At 34.5% G+C, this 20,377-nt stretch overlaps 1 protein-coding gene across 4 annotated transcripts; it reads right to left on the bottom strand.

Moving 5' to 3' along the window:
- Positions 1-224: 224 nt before the first annotated feature.
- Positions 225-20,117, bottom strand: LOC110737130 (renalase-like). Of its 4 annotated transcripts, none has more exons than XM_021917501.1 (10): positions 19,466-20,117; positions 18,760-19,029; positions 15,736-15,862; positions 14,995-15,056; positions 14,586-14,798; positions 12,809-12,930; positions 11,280-11,418; positions 10,341-10,466; positions 10,082-10,183; positions 225-1,028 (listed from the first exon to the last, which is right to left on the bottom strand). In XM_021917501.1, exons 1-9 carry the CDS (start codon positions 19,811-19,813, stop codon positions 10,151-10,153), a joined length of 1,440 nt encoding a protein of 479 aa, XP_021773193.1. In that variant the 5' UTR covers positions 19,814-20,117; the 3' UTR covers positions 225-1,028; positions 10,082-10,150. The 4 variants fall into 4 exon arrangements, with proteins under 4 accessions (XP_021773193.1, XP_021773191.1, XP_021773192.1 ...); XM_021917499.1 differs by lacking the exon at positions 225-1,028 and adding an exon at positions 3,433-3,504; XM_021917500.1 differs by lacking the exon at positions 225-1,028 and adding an exon at positions 9,379-9,451.
- Positions 20,118-20,377: the final 260 nt, after the last annotated feature.

Genomic DNA, 20,377 nt, shown 5'->3' on the forward strand with positions numbered 1-20,377 from the left:
GAATGATGTGGCATATTTCTAGTGCATGAGAAAGGTTCCATATAACACATACTTTCTTAAAAACTCACTTTAATATAGATTATAAATTATAGATTGAAACATCCAATGAAAAAATGTCCCTTTAAGGTAGTTTATACTCTCCTACACTTTTTATTCCAAAAAAAAATAAAAAAAATAAAAATAAAAATAAAAAATAAAAAATCCTCTTACACTTTAGTACCAAATTTTTTTTTTTTGGGGGGGGGGGGTTGTGTTTCAAAAGAAGTGGTCATATTAACCAATTTGAAGTTTGTCAAGTTAATTTTACGTGAACCATTTTGTAAAAATACACCTAAAAGTTGGGATCGTTTTAAAGCAAACAGTCTATGACTGGAATTGCTTTTTTTTTCTTTTACAAGAAGAGCTGATAAACAAACTAACCAACCAAACAAAGACCAAATTAAAAGGACAGATACAGAAAACATCGGCGACGAGCTCCCACAGCCAGCCAAGGAGCAGGAGAAACCCAAGTACGCAGGACTTTACAAATACGACAAGTAGCTAGGGAAAGATAATAGGGATGAACTATGAAGCAACCAGAAATATGAGATGTCATTTCAACGCCGTTGACAAATCAAAGAAATTAAAACTGCGCCGTCTGTGTAGATTAGCAAACGAAGAAAGCCTTTACGGCGAGCTTCATGGAGAGCCCAAAAGCAAGCATGTAACGAAGGGCAGAAGGAGATATGACCAAATAGAAGCCCATCAATGAACCTCACAGAAGATCCACCGACACTTGCAGTATTATCCAAACAATTCCAACCTCCATAAAAAATCTGGCAAACATCAAGAGAGTCCACGGGGAAGAGTCCTAGGAGCCGAAGGAGAGGTTCGAGTAAAATCTTGAGCTTGAATTCCTCAGTGGAGCCATTCACTAGAGAGATTGAAGATCAACTCCGGAGTACTTACAACCACCCTAATTACGAGAGAGTCATATGGCCCATAATAAAGAAAGAAAGGTGTAGTGATCAAGCCGTTCCAGTTCTTCACTACAATAAAAACACCAATTAGATCAAAAACCACTCATGAAAGGCTTATCATCCAAAATATTCCCGAGGAAACCTAAACGGACCACAAACCAGAATACGAGTGAAAGGACAATCGCGAATTGCAAATGTCAGTTCTTCCAAAACTTTATCATGTCAATAATGTTCATATCTCAATTGTTACCAAGATATCCACCTCTAGCTAATAGATGATTGAGGGTTAAGCACTAAAATTTTTAATAGGTTGAACATTGAACGAAAACTCTATAAGATTCAAGATGATTGTGATCAGTAACGAAAACTCTGTAAGATTCAAGATGATTGTGATCAGTAAAACACTTTCTATTAATTGGTTACTTCACAATTTTGTAATACATTCTCTTTCAAAGTACAACATTACTAACATACAAAACATACATGAGTTACAAATAAAATATAAAAAATCTAGACTTAAACTCATGCAAAAAGTGAGTCTGCTTGAAAAAGCTTGTATATCCAAAATTGTTGAGCCTTTTGGTTTTGATGGACAAATTGACAAACTCGACTAATGAATGTTTTGAGTCTTTGGTGAATAAAGGATTCAAGCAAAGTTCGTTCCGGAGTAGGAACTTGGATGCGGAGTAGCATTCTCTAAAAAGCCTCGTGCAAATCTCACGTTCTAGTTTTAATTGTGAGCACTCAATATTATAAAGTCGGAAAGGAACTCAATGACTTATGTTAAAAAGACTACTGGAATAAAAGTTAGTTTTAAAAGATAATTTCTTAAAGAAAAGATAATTTGTAAAAGTTTTAATAAAGATAATTATCGAAGATAATTATCTAGTTGTTTTAATAAATAATAAATTTATCTTTTCAAATAAAATCTTTTTAAACAAACTTTTGATAATCTTTTTAAACAAATATTTGATAAGGATAGCAAGCGGTTTTTCTGTGTGAAAATCTTTATACGGCTAATGATTATCAAGTTGTTTAAGATAGTGGACTAATTAGATAAGGCTAGGAAACCTCTTCATGATTACCATCTGTCAAGATAACTCCACAAGTTGTTAGTGGGTTGTTGGCATGTGGACGTGATTATAGTGGAGGTTAATGACTAAGCCTTCTCTATAAATACTCATGCAAACTATCTCAGAAAGATATAACTCTTGAGCATAAAAATTCCAGTAGCCATCTAATAACATAAAGAGAGTTATTTTCCTTCATATATTCTTGAGTGCAATAGGTATTTGTAATCACAGATTGTATTCAAGTACTTAGGGGTTGGGATTGTGAGTTTGTAAAGTGAGGTCAAGGAAGCTTCGTTGCTGAAGTCTTCTGTGAGAGTTGGGAACAAGTTCCTAATTTGTGGAACTTGTTAACGGGTTTGAATCTTCACTTGTAAAGAGTTTGATTACTTAGTGGAAATTTAGAAAAGCCTATATCTTCTCTCGTCACTATTTCATTTAGTTAAATTCCGCAAAAAGTTTTTAGATTTCACCTCAAATACAATTCACCCCCCCTCTTGTATTAGCCAGTTAGACTTTCAGTTGGTATCAGAGCAGGAACTCAGAACACGCAGGCAACCCTGTTGAGTAAGTTCCTGGAAAATGGCTTACACAGAGGAAAAGGAATTCGGGAGTACATCCATTCAAAGGCCTCCATACTTCAACGGCAAATTTTATCCTTATTGGAAGGATAAGATGGAAATCTTTATCCAAGCAGAGAATTATCAGGTATGGCGAATTATACAAGTAGGAGATTACGAAATTACGAAAACGAATGCTAATAATGAGGTAATCCCTAAACCTATGGATGAGTATGAAAAAAACTGATTTTGAAAAACTTGAAATGAATGCTACTGCCAAAAAGTTTTTAATTTGGGGACTTGGACCCGATGAACATACTCGTGTCAAAGGGTGCAAGTCCGCAAAGGAAATTTGGGATCTTCTGGAAGTTACACATGAAGGAACGTCAGATGTTAAACGTTCCAAAATAGACATTCTTTTGTCTCAGTATGAGCGCTTTGAAATGGGAAACAAAGAATCCATTAAAGACATGTTTACTCGATTTAAAGGTATTACTAACGAACTAACGTGTCTTGGCAAGATAATTCCTATAGATGAGCAGGTCAGAAAAGTCTTAAGAAGTCTTCCAGACAATGACAGATGGAGAGCAAAGGTTGCAGCGGTGCAGGAATCAAAAGACTTCACCAAGTTCAATCTGGAACATCTTGCGGGTTCCCTCATTACTCACGAGATCCAGTCGAACAATCGGACTCAGGAGACTGTCAAAAGTCAAGGGCTAGCATTAAGAGCTAATGAAGAATCTGAAGAAGAAGCTGCAATGTTGGTGAGAAGGCTGAAAAAATTCTACCGTAACAACAAGTTTTTAGACAAGAAGAAAGGATACAGTAAAAGAAATCAGGAACCCAAAGCCAAGTCTTCTTGTCACAAATGTGGAAGCACCAACCACTTCATCAAAGAGTGTCCATTATGGGAATCTGAGAAAGGCAAGGGAAAAGAAACTGATCAAAGCAGAAATTCCAAGCCTAACTTTTCTAAAACAAATTTCAGGAAAGCAATGATTTCCACGTGGGGAGAATCGAGTTCCGAAGAAGAGGAACAGGAACACACAGACGATGAAGTAGCCAATCTCTGTCTAATGGCAAAGCATGATGATGAGGTAGTCATTCAACCTAGTTATTTGAAATCTCTCTCAAAGGATAAATTAATCTCTTTATTGTTAGAAACCTTAGATGAATATAAAGAATTATGTGCAAAACTAAGGCAAGCCGAAAAGGCAACTGGAATTTGTAGAGATCATGTTAAGTATCTGAATAGCTTAAGAAATGATGTTCAAGGCAGATTCTTTGAATTGTTAGATAAAAATATTATGCTAAAAGAATCCCTTGAAAGAGTCAAGAGTGAGAATATCATGCTGAATATTGAATTGACTCAATATAAAATGTTGTGTACTAACATTGATTCTTGCAGGTCTACTGAAGTTCCTTTAATCATGTTTAATAATGAACTAGAGCATGTTAAGAAAGAGATAAAGGAAACCAATGATAAAAATGAGAAACTAGAAAAGGACCTAGAAATTGCAAGAAAAAGTAAAAATACAGCAAGCACGGGTGTTCCCAAGTGGGTAAAGGAAGCTCAGACAAAAAGAACAGAAGGTCTAGGCTATGTTCATAAGAAGAAGTCCACTGGAAAGAAAAAGAAATATGTGAACTTACCTAGTGAGACCGTTTGTTCTTTTTGTGGTAAAAAGGAACATCGCAGTGAAGAATGTACTAAGAAAGCAAATCTGTACAATAAGAATGTGAACTATGTTTGGCAGAAGAAATCTGATTTAAATGTGTCAACACAGGAACCCATGAATGAAAGGGTTCCTGCTACTAACCCTTAATTTCTTTTGCAGGTCGCAGTGAGGGGGAACAACCAGTGGTACCTCGATAGCGGTTGTTCTAAGCACATGACAGGAGATGAATCCAGATTTCTCTCACTGACGGCCTATACAGGGGGAACAGTGACCTTTGGAGACAATAAGAAAGGCAACATTGTTGCTGTTGGCAAAGTAGGAAGGTCAAGTTCCCATGCAATTGACAATGTATTTTTAGTCGAGGGTTTGAAGCATAATCTACTCAGTATATCTCAGCTTTGTGATAAAGGAAACTCTGTAAGCTTTTCTTCTGAAAATTGCAAAATCATCAACAATAACACTGGAAAAATCGTTTTGGAAGGAACTCGTAAAGGGAACACGTATACCGTGGATCTTAACAAAGTTCCAAAATACAATCTATCCTGTTTAAGTGTTATTGAGGATGATCCACTTCTATGGCATAGACGTTTTGGACATGTTAGTCTTTCATTGCTTGACAAATTAAGGTCAAAGGACTTGGTAATCGGATTACCTTCTATCAAATTCCTAAATGACAAAATTTGTGAAGCTTGCATCAAAGGAAAGCATGTTCGATCATCATTTAAATCAAAGAAAATGGTAAGCACCACAAAACCTTTGGAACTCATTCATATGGATTTGTGTGGCCCCGTTAGAATTCAAAGTAGAAGTGGAAAAATATATGTCTTAGTTCTTGTAGATGATTATTCTAGATTTACATGGGTCATATTCTTACATAGTAAAGATGAAACTTTTGATATGTTTATGACTTTCTTGAAAAAGGGCTTAATTAAGCTAGATTTTATTTCTACTGAATTTCAAATTGCTGACATTTTAACTAAGCCTTTAAGCAGAGACAAGTTTGAAAAGATGCGTGTGGAATTGGGGATGCTACGGCTCAAGTGATTTTTGTTTGGAACCCCTAAGGTAAAATCGGATGTAACTAACGATGCTATGCTCAATCTTGTGTGCATAACACAGCTGAAATTACCCAGGGGAAAGATTTGTGAAGTATTGAAAAGTCACTTATACATACTTTTAATATGTTAAAAGTATTGAGCCATGTTGTTTCAAGTTCCTTTTTCATCATTCTTTACTCTCTGTATCATGATCACGTAAATTATCATCATAATTTACAATCAATCTGCTCTCATTTATCTTTTTCGTTTTTTTTTATTTTTCTTCTTGTTATTTTCTTTCTTATCTTTTATTTCTATCTTATTTTTTATTCTTATCTTCTTCCTTCCTTATTTTTTCATGATGAATTTTTCTATTCCTCATAGAATTCAAAAATACAAAAAGATCTTATTTGCTACGTAAGATAAGAAGCATGTATATCAACTTCTTAACTTACGATTTTATTTTATCAACATTGAATTAGATGAGTGCAATTATTTCACCAAATTAAATCCTACTACCTCTAAAACTACCCCACTACCTCACAGTTTAAACCGTCACTTTTCTTTCTCACTCCTCCCCATTAAACTCTTTTTCTTCTTTTCACTCCACCTTCACCTATCAAATCAATTAAATTCCCCATACACTCCCATAACCGGCCTCACTCTCTCTCCTTCCTATTCACACTATTCATCTTCTCCTTCCCTTCATTTTACCTTCAACACCATGAAAACCAACCGAAACACCACCCCAAAAACCCGATCACCACCATCCAAACCCTCCTCAAACACGGGGTCTCCACAACCGGTGCCAATTGCGATGGTGCATCCATCTGCTCAGCCAAAGAGGAAGGCTAAGGTTGTGAAGGGCGGCGACAGGAAACGGCGCGCAACCACCAAATTCCCATCATGGAATTACACTCTCGGATATCACATCAACTATGATTGGTGTGTGGCGAGTAAGTTCACTGAATTTACTTCTTTAATTGATTATCAAAAATGGACTCACTTGTTCCAGAATTGTTCTCATTACCCTGTTTATCCTAAACTTATTTATGAGTTCAAAAATACCTTTCAATGTGATAATGGTGTGTGCTCGGCCGTAGTTAATGATATTCCAATTTCGATTGATGCCAATTATCTTGGAAATCTATTTCAAGTTCCTGTTAAAGGCTATTGTTCTTATTTAAAGCACAAACAATCCGTAAATATTGGCCATAATGATGAATGCAAAATCCTTCAATTTATTGGAGGAAATCCGAAAGTGAAAACTACTCACCATCATGCCCTAACACCCCTTCATAAGCTACTGTTTACCTTCACCTGGAAGGGTATAGTACCCCGTTTACAAAAACGGAGTACCGTATCACTCTTGGATGCCTCCCTCATATTCTGTCTTGCATGCAAAATACAGATTAATTTCCCTGCTCTAATGATTGAACACTTGAATTTTTATGCTCAAAAGACCACAATTCCATATGGCTCTTTCCTTACTGTGTTGTTCAAATCTTTTGGTATTGATGTTGAATGTGAATCCCCAACATATCTCAAACCCGATAATATCCTCTCTGAACAATCATTACTTAGACTGAGTCTTAGGCTTACAAATGGCAAAGTATGTTTTGTGCCTCGGAAAGGAGGGGAGAAAAAGAAAGGGAAAGGGAAAGAAGCTAAGGAAGAATGTGATGCAAGCAGTGACCAGGGTAGTGAGGAGGCTAGTGAGGGTGCTACCACCTCCAGTGATTCTGAGGGAGATAAGGAAGAAGAAAAAAGTTCTAACAGAGAGAAAAACAAAGAAAAAATACTTGAGGGAGATGTGCAAGGAGAAAAACAGGAAGATTCTGAGGGGGAACATATGGAAGTTTCTGAGGGGGAAGCTCGACAATCTGACTGAGAGCACAGCTGGACCACCTGTCATTCCTGTGTTTACAGGGGGCCTTAGAAGGAGTAAGAGGAATGTGGTCAAGCCTGCCCTTTCTACTACACACCCTGTGACTGTAGAAACCATCAGCTCCTCAGACAAATCTGATTCCACCTTCAACCCTACCCAAGTTCCCTCTTCCACTGAACCCTCTTCTATTCCTGTCTCACCTACTAGGCAGCCTTCTCATTCACCTTCTCCTCCTCCATTTCAGCCTACTGGCTTTGCTGCTTTCTCTGGAACTCGTGTGTTTGTTTATGATTTTCAACAGGTTAAAGCAGATATGGAGAAGTTGACTACTCTGGTGAGCAAGAAACTGGAGGAAATGGCCTCGGAATTGCTTTCTCTTAAAGGCCAGGTGCAGGCTCTGGCAGAATCTCAAGCAACCGGATTTGCAGGCGTGGAGGCAAAGCTTGCACAGGCTGAAGGCAAGTTTAGTGAAGGCAACAAGGAGATCTTGGAAACTATCAACAAAGTAGCCTTTGAGGAAGTCGAGGAAGACTCTATTGATCCCACAAATCCAACCCTTGATCCTACCAATGCAGCCTCTTAAATCCTTGATTGCACTTATTCTAATTTCATATGTTGAACAATTTTATTTTGGTCTTGTTTAATCTCTCTGAACTTTGGTTTGTACGCCTTTATCCTTTGCTACATTCTCTATGTTCCTCTTCTATTTCCTAAATCGGAACTTGGCTCGTATTTTTCATATGATTGTGTGTGGTTGCTGATGATTTAGTACCTAACTTATTTTTGCCTTGCATTATTTGAGCTCACTATTCCCTACGTAGTCTAGTGGGAGTATAGCAAAATGTTTTTTTTCAATCTTTTGATAATGCCAAAAGGGGGAAAAGACAAACTTCATGGCGGCTAAAGTGTTTACCAAGGAACTCACACATCGAAGGTACAAACTTTTGCTAAGTTCAGTTTTTAAAGTCTTTGTTAATTTTTCTTTTGCTCAGTTTTTTTAAAAAAAAAAAAAAAAAAAAAAAAAAAAAAAAAAAAAAAAAACTTTTTAATATTTTTCTAAGTTCTTTAATTGTTTTTTTTTTTTTTTTTGTTTTCATGCCTTACTTTAAATTTTTGTTGCATGCCTGGATGATTTTATTTACCTAAGTTTGTCAATGTTTGTCATCATCAAAAAGGGGGAATTTGTTGAGCCTTTTGGTTTTGATGGACAAATTGACAAACTCGACTAATGAATGTTTTGAGTCTTTGGTGAATAAAGGATTCAAGCAAAGTTCGTTCCGGAGTAGGAACTTGGATGCGGAGTAGCATTCTCTAAAAAGCCTCGTGCAAATCTCACGTTCTAGTTTTAATTGTGAGCACTCAATATTATAAAGTCGGAAAGGAACTCAATGACTTATGTTAAAAAGACTACTGGAATAAAAGTTAGTTTTAAAAGATAATTTCTTAAAGAAAAGATAATTTGTAAAAGTTTTAATAAAGATAATTATCGAAGATAATTATCTAGTTGTTTTAATAAATAATAAATTTATCTTTTCAAATAAAATCTTTTTAAACAAACTTTTGATAATCTTTTTAAACAAATATTTGATAAGGATAGCAAGCGGTTTTTCTGTGTGAAAATCTTTATACGGCTAATGATTATCAAGTTGTTTAAGATAGTGGACTAATTAGATAAGGCTAGGAAACCTCTTCATGATTACCATCTGTCAAGATAACTCCACAAGTTGTTAGTGGGTTGTTGGCATGTGGACGTGATTATAGTGGAGGTTAATGACTAAGCCTTCTCTATAAATACTCATGCAAACTATCTCAGAAAGATATAACTCTTGAGCATAAAAATTCCAGTAGCCATCTAATAACATAAAGAGAGTTATTTTCCTTCATATATTCTTGAGTGCAATAGGTATTTGTAATCACAGATTGTATTCAAGTACTTAGGGGTTGGGATTGTGAGTTTGTAAAGTGAGGTCAAGGAAGCTTCGTTGCTGAAGTCTTCTGTGAGAGTTGGGAACAAGTTCCTAATTTGTGGAACTTGTTAACGGGTTTGAATCTTCACTTGTAAAGAGTTTGATTACTTAGTGGAAATTTAGAAAAGCCTATATCTTCTCTCGTCACTATTTCATTTAGTTAAATTCCGCAAAAAGTTTTTAGATTTCACCTCAAATACAATTCACCCCCCCTCTTGTATTAGCCAGTTAGACTTTCAAAAATTCACTGAAGTAGATCAATTTTTCATCAAGAAACATCCTCAAGGGACCCTGCAAGAAAGCATGCATGGGAAAGGCTGCCATTAGTGATATCAACATAACAATGAAGATCAGTGATGGAATATTGATATTGCCTCTGGTGGGTGAGAAAAATGGGTGTGGTGTACACCCTGATACTCATCTGCTGTTATGTTGTATCCTAGTACACACGTTTTGAGAAGCTGAAACGGAAAGAATACAACATCCTTAGTTTCTTAGATGGTACATAATTTCATAGTTCTCTTACAACTTTTCCTTGACACAGTTTGATGCAGTGTGTTTGAAATTTAATCGTATGAGTACCATTTCTTATGTCATGCTGGATTGCTAACTGGTTTCTCACAAAACTTGTGAAAGTAACTGATTAATAAAAAATTCCTGAGACATCTATCTCATGCTATAAAGGCAGAAAAACAAAAGATAAAACTTTCAAGCTAGACAATGACCTCTATGTGCCCAAAATAAGTTGGTTTAGCTGTTAAAACTTCTCAAATTGTCTTTAACATCTTGGTTTGCTGAATCTACTATAAAGATCATAGTTCGTATTTTCACAAGAAGCCCCTGTACCCCTGAAGTCTATATGATTTACATTCCTACTTCAGGTAAGCGAAACTTATCAAATTGCTTAGATATAGAACGTACCTCTTATGAGTCCATGCTTCAAAATGGAGTCTTGTAATAAATCAGACTGATCCTTCTAGACCAAGTTTGCTAACTATATGTTTGTACAAGTTCTCCCATCACCTACTCTCAGCAAATTAATATAAAGAATGCACAGCTATCATCAGTGTCAACAACAAAAACATGCAGCAGTAGCAAACACAACACAATAAATTCCAGGAATTCTGATCCTCTACAAGAATCACATAGATAATTTGGAACACGTATAAGATTAATTTACCAGGTCTTTAGGTTCTAAACCAGGAAACCGCCCAATGTCGTGTCCTTGTATCTGTTGAAATTCATTGTGCAAGCCAATTGCATAATCCTCTGCATGTGTTCCATCACTTTGAAAATAGTCTGCAATCTGTAAATTCAAAATTAAACCCAGGTGTAAGTCAAGATGGAAATAAAAAGCACAGCATGTCGTGAAGGTTTTCAGTTATATATATCTCATAGACCCCAGCAAATTCATTGTTTGATGTTCACATGCATTTAAACTTGAGCAGGATTGACATATAAGTTGCACTCCCTCCATCCCAAATAAAACATCGCAGAAAGGTTTGCACAATGTTTAGGTGATAAGATGTTTGCTTATCTATTTCACCCTCCGTTTTTTTATAAGTGACCCAAGCTCACAAGGAGTTTTAAGAAAAATATATAGGGTGTATAGGTAGGGCAGCTTTTTTTAGAGATTAAATAGTAGGATGTGAGATGCGAGAACTAATTAAGAATGTAGGAGTTGGGACAATGATGAGAGAGAAATAATTTAAAATATAGTAGTGTGACTGAAAGAGAAATGAATATAATTAAAAATAGTAGAATAGAATATTTCCAAAAAAAAAAAAAAAAAAAGTACGTCACTTTAAAAAAGACAGAGGAAGTACATTTTAATAGAAAAGTAGATGTGATGAGAGAGTGGCAGAATTTTTTTTATTTAACGAGATAGAGTGTGGGACCATAACTTTTAGTAGGGTAAGAGAGGTAATATAATATTAGTGGGTGCATTGAAGTGGGAAAATGTAATTAAAATGGACGAAAATGGCGAGTGTGAGAATCATATAGGGGCAGGGTGAGTAGTTGATACTCCGTAGCTTACACGCCTCCAAACTTAGTACTGATGTTAGACAAAATATCAAATGTCAAGTGAGAATGATTTAAGTGATGATTTTATGCTTACATGACTAGCCATTGACATGCCACTGAGAGCAGCGTCTTCTAGACTTGAACCCAGCAGCCAATCACCACAAATACCAACTCTTCCTTGAGGATCAAAGATGCATGGAGTGCCTGGAGTATTGGTTGGAAGAGCTGCACCCCTGCAGGTAACAGAAATAATTAATACTGCTTGTTCAATCAAGCTCCGAATTCCTATTAAAGAAAGTGAAAACTACAGTTTGAAAATGAAGCATGACCGCTAAGCCATAACTTGAAACTCATTCAATAAACATTATCATATTTTTGTGACAGATAATTGCATTGATCACATTTCTTTGCATGCTTAGTCTTAGAGAATATCAGCCAATTATTGCCTTTGCATATCCATCAATAAATAAGAACACAAAGTTTGTTTCAATCCTAATGAATTGAGTTTCTTCATAGCAAGTCTAAATTGTGATCAATTTCAAAACACCAGGGGGAAAATTATAAGTAAGCAAGACGAGGGAAAAAAAAAATTTAATGACAAGAAGGCCGGATAGATTAAGGCGCGCTACATCGTTGTACGTGTCAATGCTTCCAAAGAGGCTGCTGGGGTGGAGTATGATGGATGTAAGCAATCCTTATACCACAATAACAGAGAGGCCTTTTCCAATTGACTCTCAGCCTAATACACAATACAGTACGATCGTTTCCTATTTACATAGCAAAATAAAACCTCTGGCAACTGAGTCATTCACAAATAATTCGTAATAATTCAAATGTCAGAATATCCATGATTTCATTGAAATTAGACCATGTCATACCATTTTATAGAAGCAAAGTTTACGATTATATTTTTTGTGGGATGGCACTTCGTTGACTGGGCTTGGAAAATGGAGAATAACAATTTGTTGCAGTAAGAATAACAATTTCTTACCAGTAATCTGTCGACATAATAAGAAACATTGAAAACAAGTAATTCACATCCATTTTTCATCCGAAGCCACATAATAAGAAACATTGAAAACAAGTAATTCACATACCCTTTTCATCTGAAGCCAAGAAAACAAGGTTTTAGTATCAACTTTGATATATATATTTTTTTCCGTTCCATTTTATGCTCCAGTAATCTACCCCTCAGGCCCTCACCGCCCTCAAAATACAAATGATTTGTGTCATTTTTATTAGGTAATTCAGTTCATTCAAATGGATAAGAAAACAAAATAAATTCAGACAGTAAAATATGCAACATTTCACTATTTATGTTCTCCCATTTGATCAACTTTGTTGATTTATAAGTAAGGGAAAATATAATCATGTGGGATCTTGTTAGATTCAACCTGATTTATTTTTTGCACAATAACAAATTTTTATACAATTTATCCATAATTAGAGATGTAAAGGGTTGAAATTATGCACTGGCAAGCGTGAAAGTTAAAAAGTTGCAACTAAAAGAGAACGAAGGAAGTATGCTAGTTTCTAATATACTAAGGCTCTCATATAGCATTAGCAGCTGTCAATAAACATGCATGAACAAGGAATTTTTAATATTCTCTATTAGTTCCTTACCATAGTTGCACCTTGGTATAACTAGGTTTCTTCAGTGATCCTTTTGGGAGCCCTAATGCAATCTCAACACCCTCCAGCATCTGTGTTGTTACCTTCTCTGCGGTGACACTTGGAATGTTTTCCTAATAGTAGACAAATTATTATTCAGCAACAAAGACACAAAATGTGTGAAAAGGTGAGATGCAACATGCATGAGGAGCTAAGACACAAGGTGCAGTGAGTGATCATCTTTATAGCTCTATGCAAGGCCATATAGTGAAATGCAATTGAGGCATCAAAGAGCGCTTGGTCAAACTAATGTCCATTTCAGATTTTTGCATAACAATGTCACAAGTCCTATTCTTTTATTGTATGGAAGGGTCGATGGTGCTCTGAAGCATTATTATAGAAACATCAACAATTTAATAGCATGCATTTGTAATTCGTTGATTTGGGTAAGATATACTTCATATGAGTAACCATAATATACCTAGGAGCTTAGTACACTAATAACAATATTGGCATGCATTTTATATGTTGTATCTGAAAAAATATATTGATATCGTATATAAGACCCATCGCAAAATGTCACTATTCTTAACATAATAACATTATACTATCTGACTTCCCAACACTGTTATTAACTAAAGTAAAGATTACAAAATCAAGCACTGATAAGAATAAAAAGGATAATTTAATATGCTAGAAACCTTACACCTGCAATGGACATACCTATGACTTGATAACACACAAAAAGTAGGGGACATCTAGAGAGGAATTTAATTAAGCCTTTTCAACTACAACTGAAAAATATCTCAGTAGGAACTTTTCCAAATATACCAGTTCATTCAACTGGGCCAGAGAGATACTTTGTGAAGTTAAATTAACTGAACAATTCATACACTCTAGCATCATGCCCATGGCTTGGTAACTTCTCTACAAACCAAGAAGTCAGAAGACCATACAAAATTCTCAAAACTGGGTTCAAATAATGTAACTAAAAATTGACAATGATGGAAGTTGATGTAGAGTTTCTCACCCCTTGGCTTAGGATCAGTTAGTTCTAGATCTTAAAGGGGGCAGGCAAGGGATTTAACTCAGCGAGTCAGCGATAGAGCATTCCCTTGACAGCTTAAGGTTATTAACAATCAAATATAAATTAGATTGGACAGATTAGAGTATTAGACATATGTATACGGCAAGATAACTGATCAGGCTACAGTAAAAGATAACAGATATTGGAATAATAGAAATATAGCAGTTCTAATCTTAACCATCAAAGTTTTATTCAGTAACTGAGTGTTAAAAACACTAACTTCACTTAATACAAGTATTAAAAAAAGTTGCAGAAACATGAACATATTTTCTGGAGGAGAGGGGTGTTTTAGGCTCTGTTTGATAAATTTATTTTATCTGAACTTATCTGACATAGTGACATTATATGAACTTATTTTTGTCTGAAATTGTCTTATTTGAGTTCAAAATTATCAACAATTATTAAGTCTTAAAAAAAATCTTAAAAAAAAATTATTGTCTGAACTTAACAAAACTTACTAAACTTATTTCAACTTTATTTGTCTGAAGTAAGACAAAGAAAAAAGTTAAAATAAGTTGAACCAAACAAATCCTTAGTAACAAGCTGTCACATAAACCCATGTGTGTCTTTAGTTTGCTAATTTTTCAGAGCCTACACGAGAAGCGAATTCAAAGCTCTTAATATAAACTTTGAGCAGAGTCATAGATTTCCCAGAAAGTCAAATTTGTACTAACATGTTCCACAATTCAATGCATAACAAACCTGTGGAACCTTGTTCTGTTTTCCAAAAGCTGCTGTACTGAAGAAAGTCCAGCAATGAGGACCAATTTGGGTAGATGACAATTTTGCAGAGTTGTTGGCCATCCATGATAAAGCATCTATTCCATTTACAAATGCTCCTTCAAAGGTAGAAGTCAAAGGAAGAGGGTCATCAAATGCTGCAAGCAGGGCCCAAATAGAGCTCAAATCTAATCTCTGCAAAAATAAGTACTGCGTTATCAAATACAGGAAGTTGCTAGTCTACAGTACAAGTTTGATCTCATAATGTAGGTCCCAGAATAATGCAACATTTATCAGACAAACAATAAAAAATGAGCACCAACTGAAAAAAGTAAGCTACCAAAAAAAAAAAAAAAAAAAAAAAAAAAAAAACAAAGGAAATTCATCACACCTTCATTTGTTTAGCAATAAGTGGCAAGCCTGAATGGGCGAGTAAGCGATTTGCACATTTTCCTGATGACAAAGTAGAATATTGAAAAGATTCATTGCCAGCATATACCAAGAGCTAGTGAAGCCTAAAAAGAGCCATAAGAAAAATATCTCAAAGTTGTAATTTCAACCATTCCATCTACTAAACAATCTGAAGCCAAAGTTAATAAGCGTCAGGATAAATTATTAAATTGTTATTAATAGAAAATGTCCAATAATAGAAGGAAAAACAACAATCATCTATTAATAGAATTCTGGAAAAGACCTCCTTCAAAATAAGAATTCTGGAAACAGCCATAGCCGAAATTATTCGATATTGATCACCACAGGTCACAGGTTTGCAGTACAAAAATCAATATGACTTCAACAAACTACAAGCATATCAAGCAAAATGACCATAGACTTAACACGACAATTCAGAATTAACTGAACATTTTTTTCTACAGTTTATGGGTAAGCAATTAACAACAAGAATAAAAATAATTCAAGAAATGATTGTTTCTTTCATATTAACACCTCTTCCGCCTAAATCATAAGTCAAGATTGCCATTTATCTCTTCATGGACTTTTTCGTTCAGAATGTCAAGTGAACCTCAGATGGATGTTTTCTTTAAAAGTTACTTGGATATGATTGTAATTCGATATAGTGCTGAAGGGAAGTAAAAAATAAATAAACAAAAGAAACAAAGGCTGCAAAAGTCACCATTGTGTGCAATAACAATAGCATCGAATTTTCCACGTGGCTTTCCATTCTCACTCAAATGCCACATCCCATTAAATGGCTCTAGTGTACTGATCCAACATGGCCTAACAACTTCAACCATTTTTGCCTGCACAAGTTCAAGAATTAGTTAAATTAATTGAATAAGTAGAATGACTGAGTGAAGACATAAAATGAAAACAAAAGTCTGATTTGAATCTGACAACATGTAATACAATCTTTTGCAAACTATTCCATGCCAATCTAATGGAAAAGTAGAGAAGAAAGATAAGTATAAGGCCAGATGTTAACAGAGGCATAGAGCAACAGAAAAGATCATTGACAAATTTAATAGTAAACTTCATTTATCCTTCCTGGTGCCTTACTGTATATGGGTATGATCAATTTGATGAACTAGAGATGTGCATAGTATGAGATAGATTGATATGACTAAAATCATATAATTCTGTTTTTGTTGATGATGCATTAGTTTGCTGAAACAGGAAAGGATCTACTTAAGAGACTCCAATTAACATTATAATTTCCAACATGTTCTTGTAAGCATTACACCTAAAATATTTAAACACAAGGTTGGCTTATATTTTGTAAGAACATTGCATAACCACGACAGCATTGTGAAAAGGATCATTACACGTGGGAAGTGGTTCGCAATCAACATTATCACTCTTTCAAAGAATACTTTCAAATGCAGCACATAATATGTGATTTTTATGAGTGGTAACTTGAACTTGATCATCCAGCTTAAAATGATAAGAGCTAAAGATATTCTTTATAAGTACCTGAAAGGTTTCCATCAATAAATATTTAAAATTATTGAAGCCCTTCCAAAGATTAATCCAAGTATGTTCTTTCTCTTTCAAAATGAAGGGCTCTCATCTAATCCATTTCCATCCCTACAGTTGCAAAATGAATGATGAATCATTATAGCCTTTACAGAGAAAAGTAAAAGAGCAGCATAGAATTGCTTATACCAATAAGAAATTGGGGGGTCAATTTTTTGTAGTGTCACAACAAAGCAGGTAGATATTTTTACCAAAGGAAGTAGCAGTAAAACAGGGACAAGAATTGAATGAAGGTACTAATAAATAAAGAAAGAAAAAAAGAAGTAAGAATGGTGGGGTGGTTAACAATGGAAACTCAAGGTGGGTTGAATGATTGTACTATTTCCATCCATAAAAAATCTTTCTATATTCCTTTTTATGATGTCCACAAAAAAATCTTCATGTTACTTAACATAATTTATACACACAAACCATGTGATGGGCATCTCTCCACTTTCTTTCCATCACAATTTCACCTAAGCGTACTAAATTCCTTAATATGCAAGTCCAAAACTAACAGAAATATTATTTGTAAATGGAGGGAGTAGTTTTTTTCTCTTTCAATATGATGAGGCTAGTTATAGGCTTTGTCAGTGAAACATTTGTCTTGATACAATTTGACACCACTTAGATAGCATAACATTACCTAGATACTTTAGTCAAGATACTTGTATCAAATAAAATAAAATGAAAGTTATGGCCAAATGAAGTTAGACGGTCATTTCATTAATATTTGACTTACATCAATTAGTGTAAGCTATGGAAATGAGAGGAGTTATATATGTAAAGCTGTAAGCACCCTCTTGTAGATATGCACCTAAAGGTGGTATCTAAATCACTTTCGACACTTATCAAGACACATAGTTTCAGGTGGGATCATTATTTGGTTATCAGTTGTTATTTTATAGAAAAAAAAAGTGGATGTAGAGGAAGAAAGTGGAGAGTTTTCTCTGATAATAAAGTAGTTGAGATGGAAAAAAGCTTTTGTTTAAAAAAACAAAATAATAATTTAATGAGAGGGCGTAAGACCACAACTTTCTAGAAATGAGAAAAGATGTATTAAAATAATAGTATAACCTTTCTTTACTACAAGTGTAAAAACTAATTTGAGACAAATGTTATAGAAAATGTAAAAAATTTGGGATAAAGGGGGTTACATATACTCTGTATGTACAAATAGGAAAATTTGTCAACACACCTTTTAATCTACCATTTTTGCGAACTACCTTTTACTTTAAAGTTTGCGAACAACTACCTTATATTGAGTTTTCGTTTTGGTACCACTACCATTTGATGGATTCCGTCAAAATTTTTGTTAGTGAGACCCACATTCAACGATTTTAAACAAAATTAACTCTAATTACATAGATTAGACTCCATTAAAACCTATTTTAAGCACCTTAATGTTATATCTAGCTAATTTAAACCCCATATTAATGCTTTTCGGTTTTAATTTGCCTAATTTACACCCAAATTAGATCAGGGTTTTCAATTTGGGGCTAATATAATATAATTCCAACATGCATTTGTGGTTTCAATTTGCTTATTTTACTCCCAATTCACATCGAATTCTCTCCAAAACATTCCTCTTACTCTTCAATTATAAATTAGGGCTCTCAATTTGGAAGTAACAAAAATATTGACGAAATCCGTCATTGGTACCAAAATAAAAATTCAATATAAGGTAGTTATTCACAAATTCTAAAGTAAAAGGTAGTTGTTCGCAAAAGTGGTAACTTAAAATGTAGTTGTTGACAAAAAAAATCCGTACAAATAGATGTTACAATGTATTTGTCATTTCCTACATACACATACTCTAAGTCTTTGGTTAATGGGTCTACTAACTTCTATAAATAATTTGATATGCAAGAGTTCAATGATGACACAAATCGTCAACACTCAATCAACAGTGAATATAATGAAAAAGGTATTCAGGTGTAATCTTTGATCTAAGACTTAGGTGCTAACAAGCCTACCATCACCTGATGGAATTCAATACCCTCATCAGGAGACCTAATCCTTCAATTGAGAGCTATGTCACACATTACAAAAATATCAACGAGAATGGAAGAGATATACATATACTGACTATACTGACAAGTGACAACCAGCAATTAAAATGCATCTATTATAAGTAAATAGCATAGTAGGAAAAGAGTTGTAGTGAAACAGCAAACATAATCACCTCGGACAATATTGAATCAGCCAGTGTACGCATTCCATTGACACCTATATATCGTGGTGGAGAAGCAGGCAATGGAGAAAATCGACCCCCGGGTTCAATTTCTCCAACTGTACCCTGCCATTGCTGTACAAGCCCCTTCTCAATCCATCCATTGACCAACTCACCAAACCGCATATCGCTGACAGTAAAAAATTGAGCAGCATGGTCGAAAACATAGTGCTTAGGTTCAACTATTCTTGTTCCCATCCTCCCTCCCAAACCATGCATTCCCTATGACAGAAAACTAGCAAGATATCATTAATAATGCATCAATTTGTGTTCATTTTCATTTTCATTTTCCTAATAAGCCCAAAATGAAATATTGCCTATAGGTATGAATTTAAGTTCTACTTCTGTTTCAAATTATTTGCAACGATTAGACATTTTCTACTCACACTTTATGTCAAATTGTTGCAAATAATAAAATATCTAATTGTTGCAAATAATTTATAACGGAGGTAGTATAAATATCTTTTCCTGTATTATCAAAACGATACAATCAACGTATTTTACACCAAAATTAATTCAATTTAAAACATAACTAATTATTATCAATACCCAGAAACATTCCCCAAATCATCAAAAGAAAAAATACAATCAATTTTAAATCAGACCAAAATTAATTCAAATTAAGACATTATAAGATAGAAAATAGAAATTAACCAACCGTGTCGAAAACAGTGGAACGAATCCCTCTCTTCTCCAAATTTAGAGCGCACATAAGACCCGCCATTCCGCCACCAATTATCCCAACTTCCGGGTCATCGGAAATCGGAGCAGTAAAAACCACTTGTTCCTGAATGAATGTTTTCTTAATAACTGACCTTCTTGAGCTTCCATAAGACCTTTTTCTAGGGTTTTTGCGAATGGGTTTGTTCTGGGATTGAATAATTTTGGGGTTAATTTGAGAATTATGAGATTGGGGAAATTTGGAATTGAAAATTAGGGTTAGGGTTTTAGGGGTTTTGAGAGGTTGGTAAATGAAAGGAGAAAGAAATTGAGTGGATGTGCTCATTGTTTTTTACTACTGCTACTGCTGCTGAGACTGATACTCTTATCTAAATTTGGTACTTAACTGAATTTGTAGAGGCGCCAAATTCAGTTTTGACCGTTACTGAATAAAGATATAATCGGACAACTAGAAATTTTATTAGTGAATAGTGATGATATATATTTATCCTCCCTTCAAATATATACTTGTATAAAACCAAAAAATAAAAAAAATAAAAAAAAATTATATAAGCATTTTTAAAATTGTATTGATGTATGAATATATGAAATAATTACGTGTAAATTGGTGTAATTAACGTTTGATTTAATGTTACTCCATCTGTTCATTTTTTATCTTCCGATGTATATTATTCATGTGGTTGAATTTAGCTAATGAGAGGCCACTAGGCTCTCGAATGATACCATACAAACCAAGAGTAGAAGCTAATGGCTAAGTCCTAAAAAATCATTTTCCATTATCGATCTTACTAGAATTGGAAGAGAAGTTCATAAAATAGTTATCTTATTGGCTTATTGGCTTGTAACACCCCTTTTAATTTTTTTACCAAACAATGCAATAGCAGTTTTT

Source organism: Chenopodium quinoa, unplaced genomic scaffold, assembly GCF_001683475.1.
Source record: "Chenopodium quinoa cultivar QQ74 unplaced genomic scaffold, ASM168347v1, whole genome shotgun sequence".
Taxonomy (NCBI): Eukaryota; Viridiplantae; Streptophyta; class Magnoliopsida; order Caryophyllales; family Amaranthaceae; genus Chenopodium; species Chenopodium quinoa.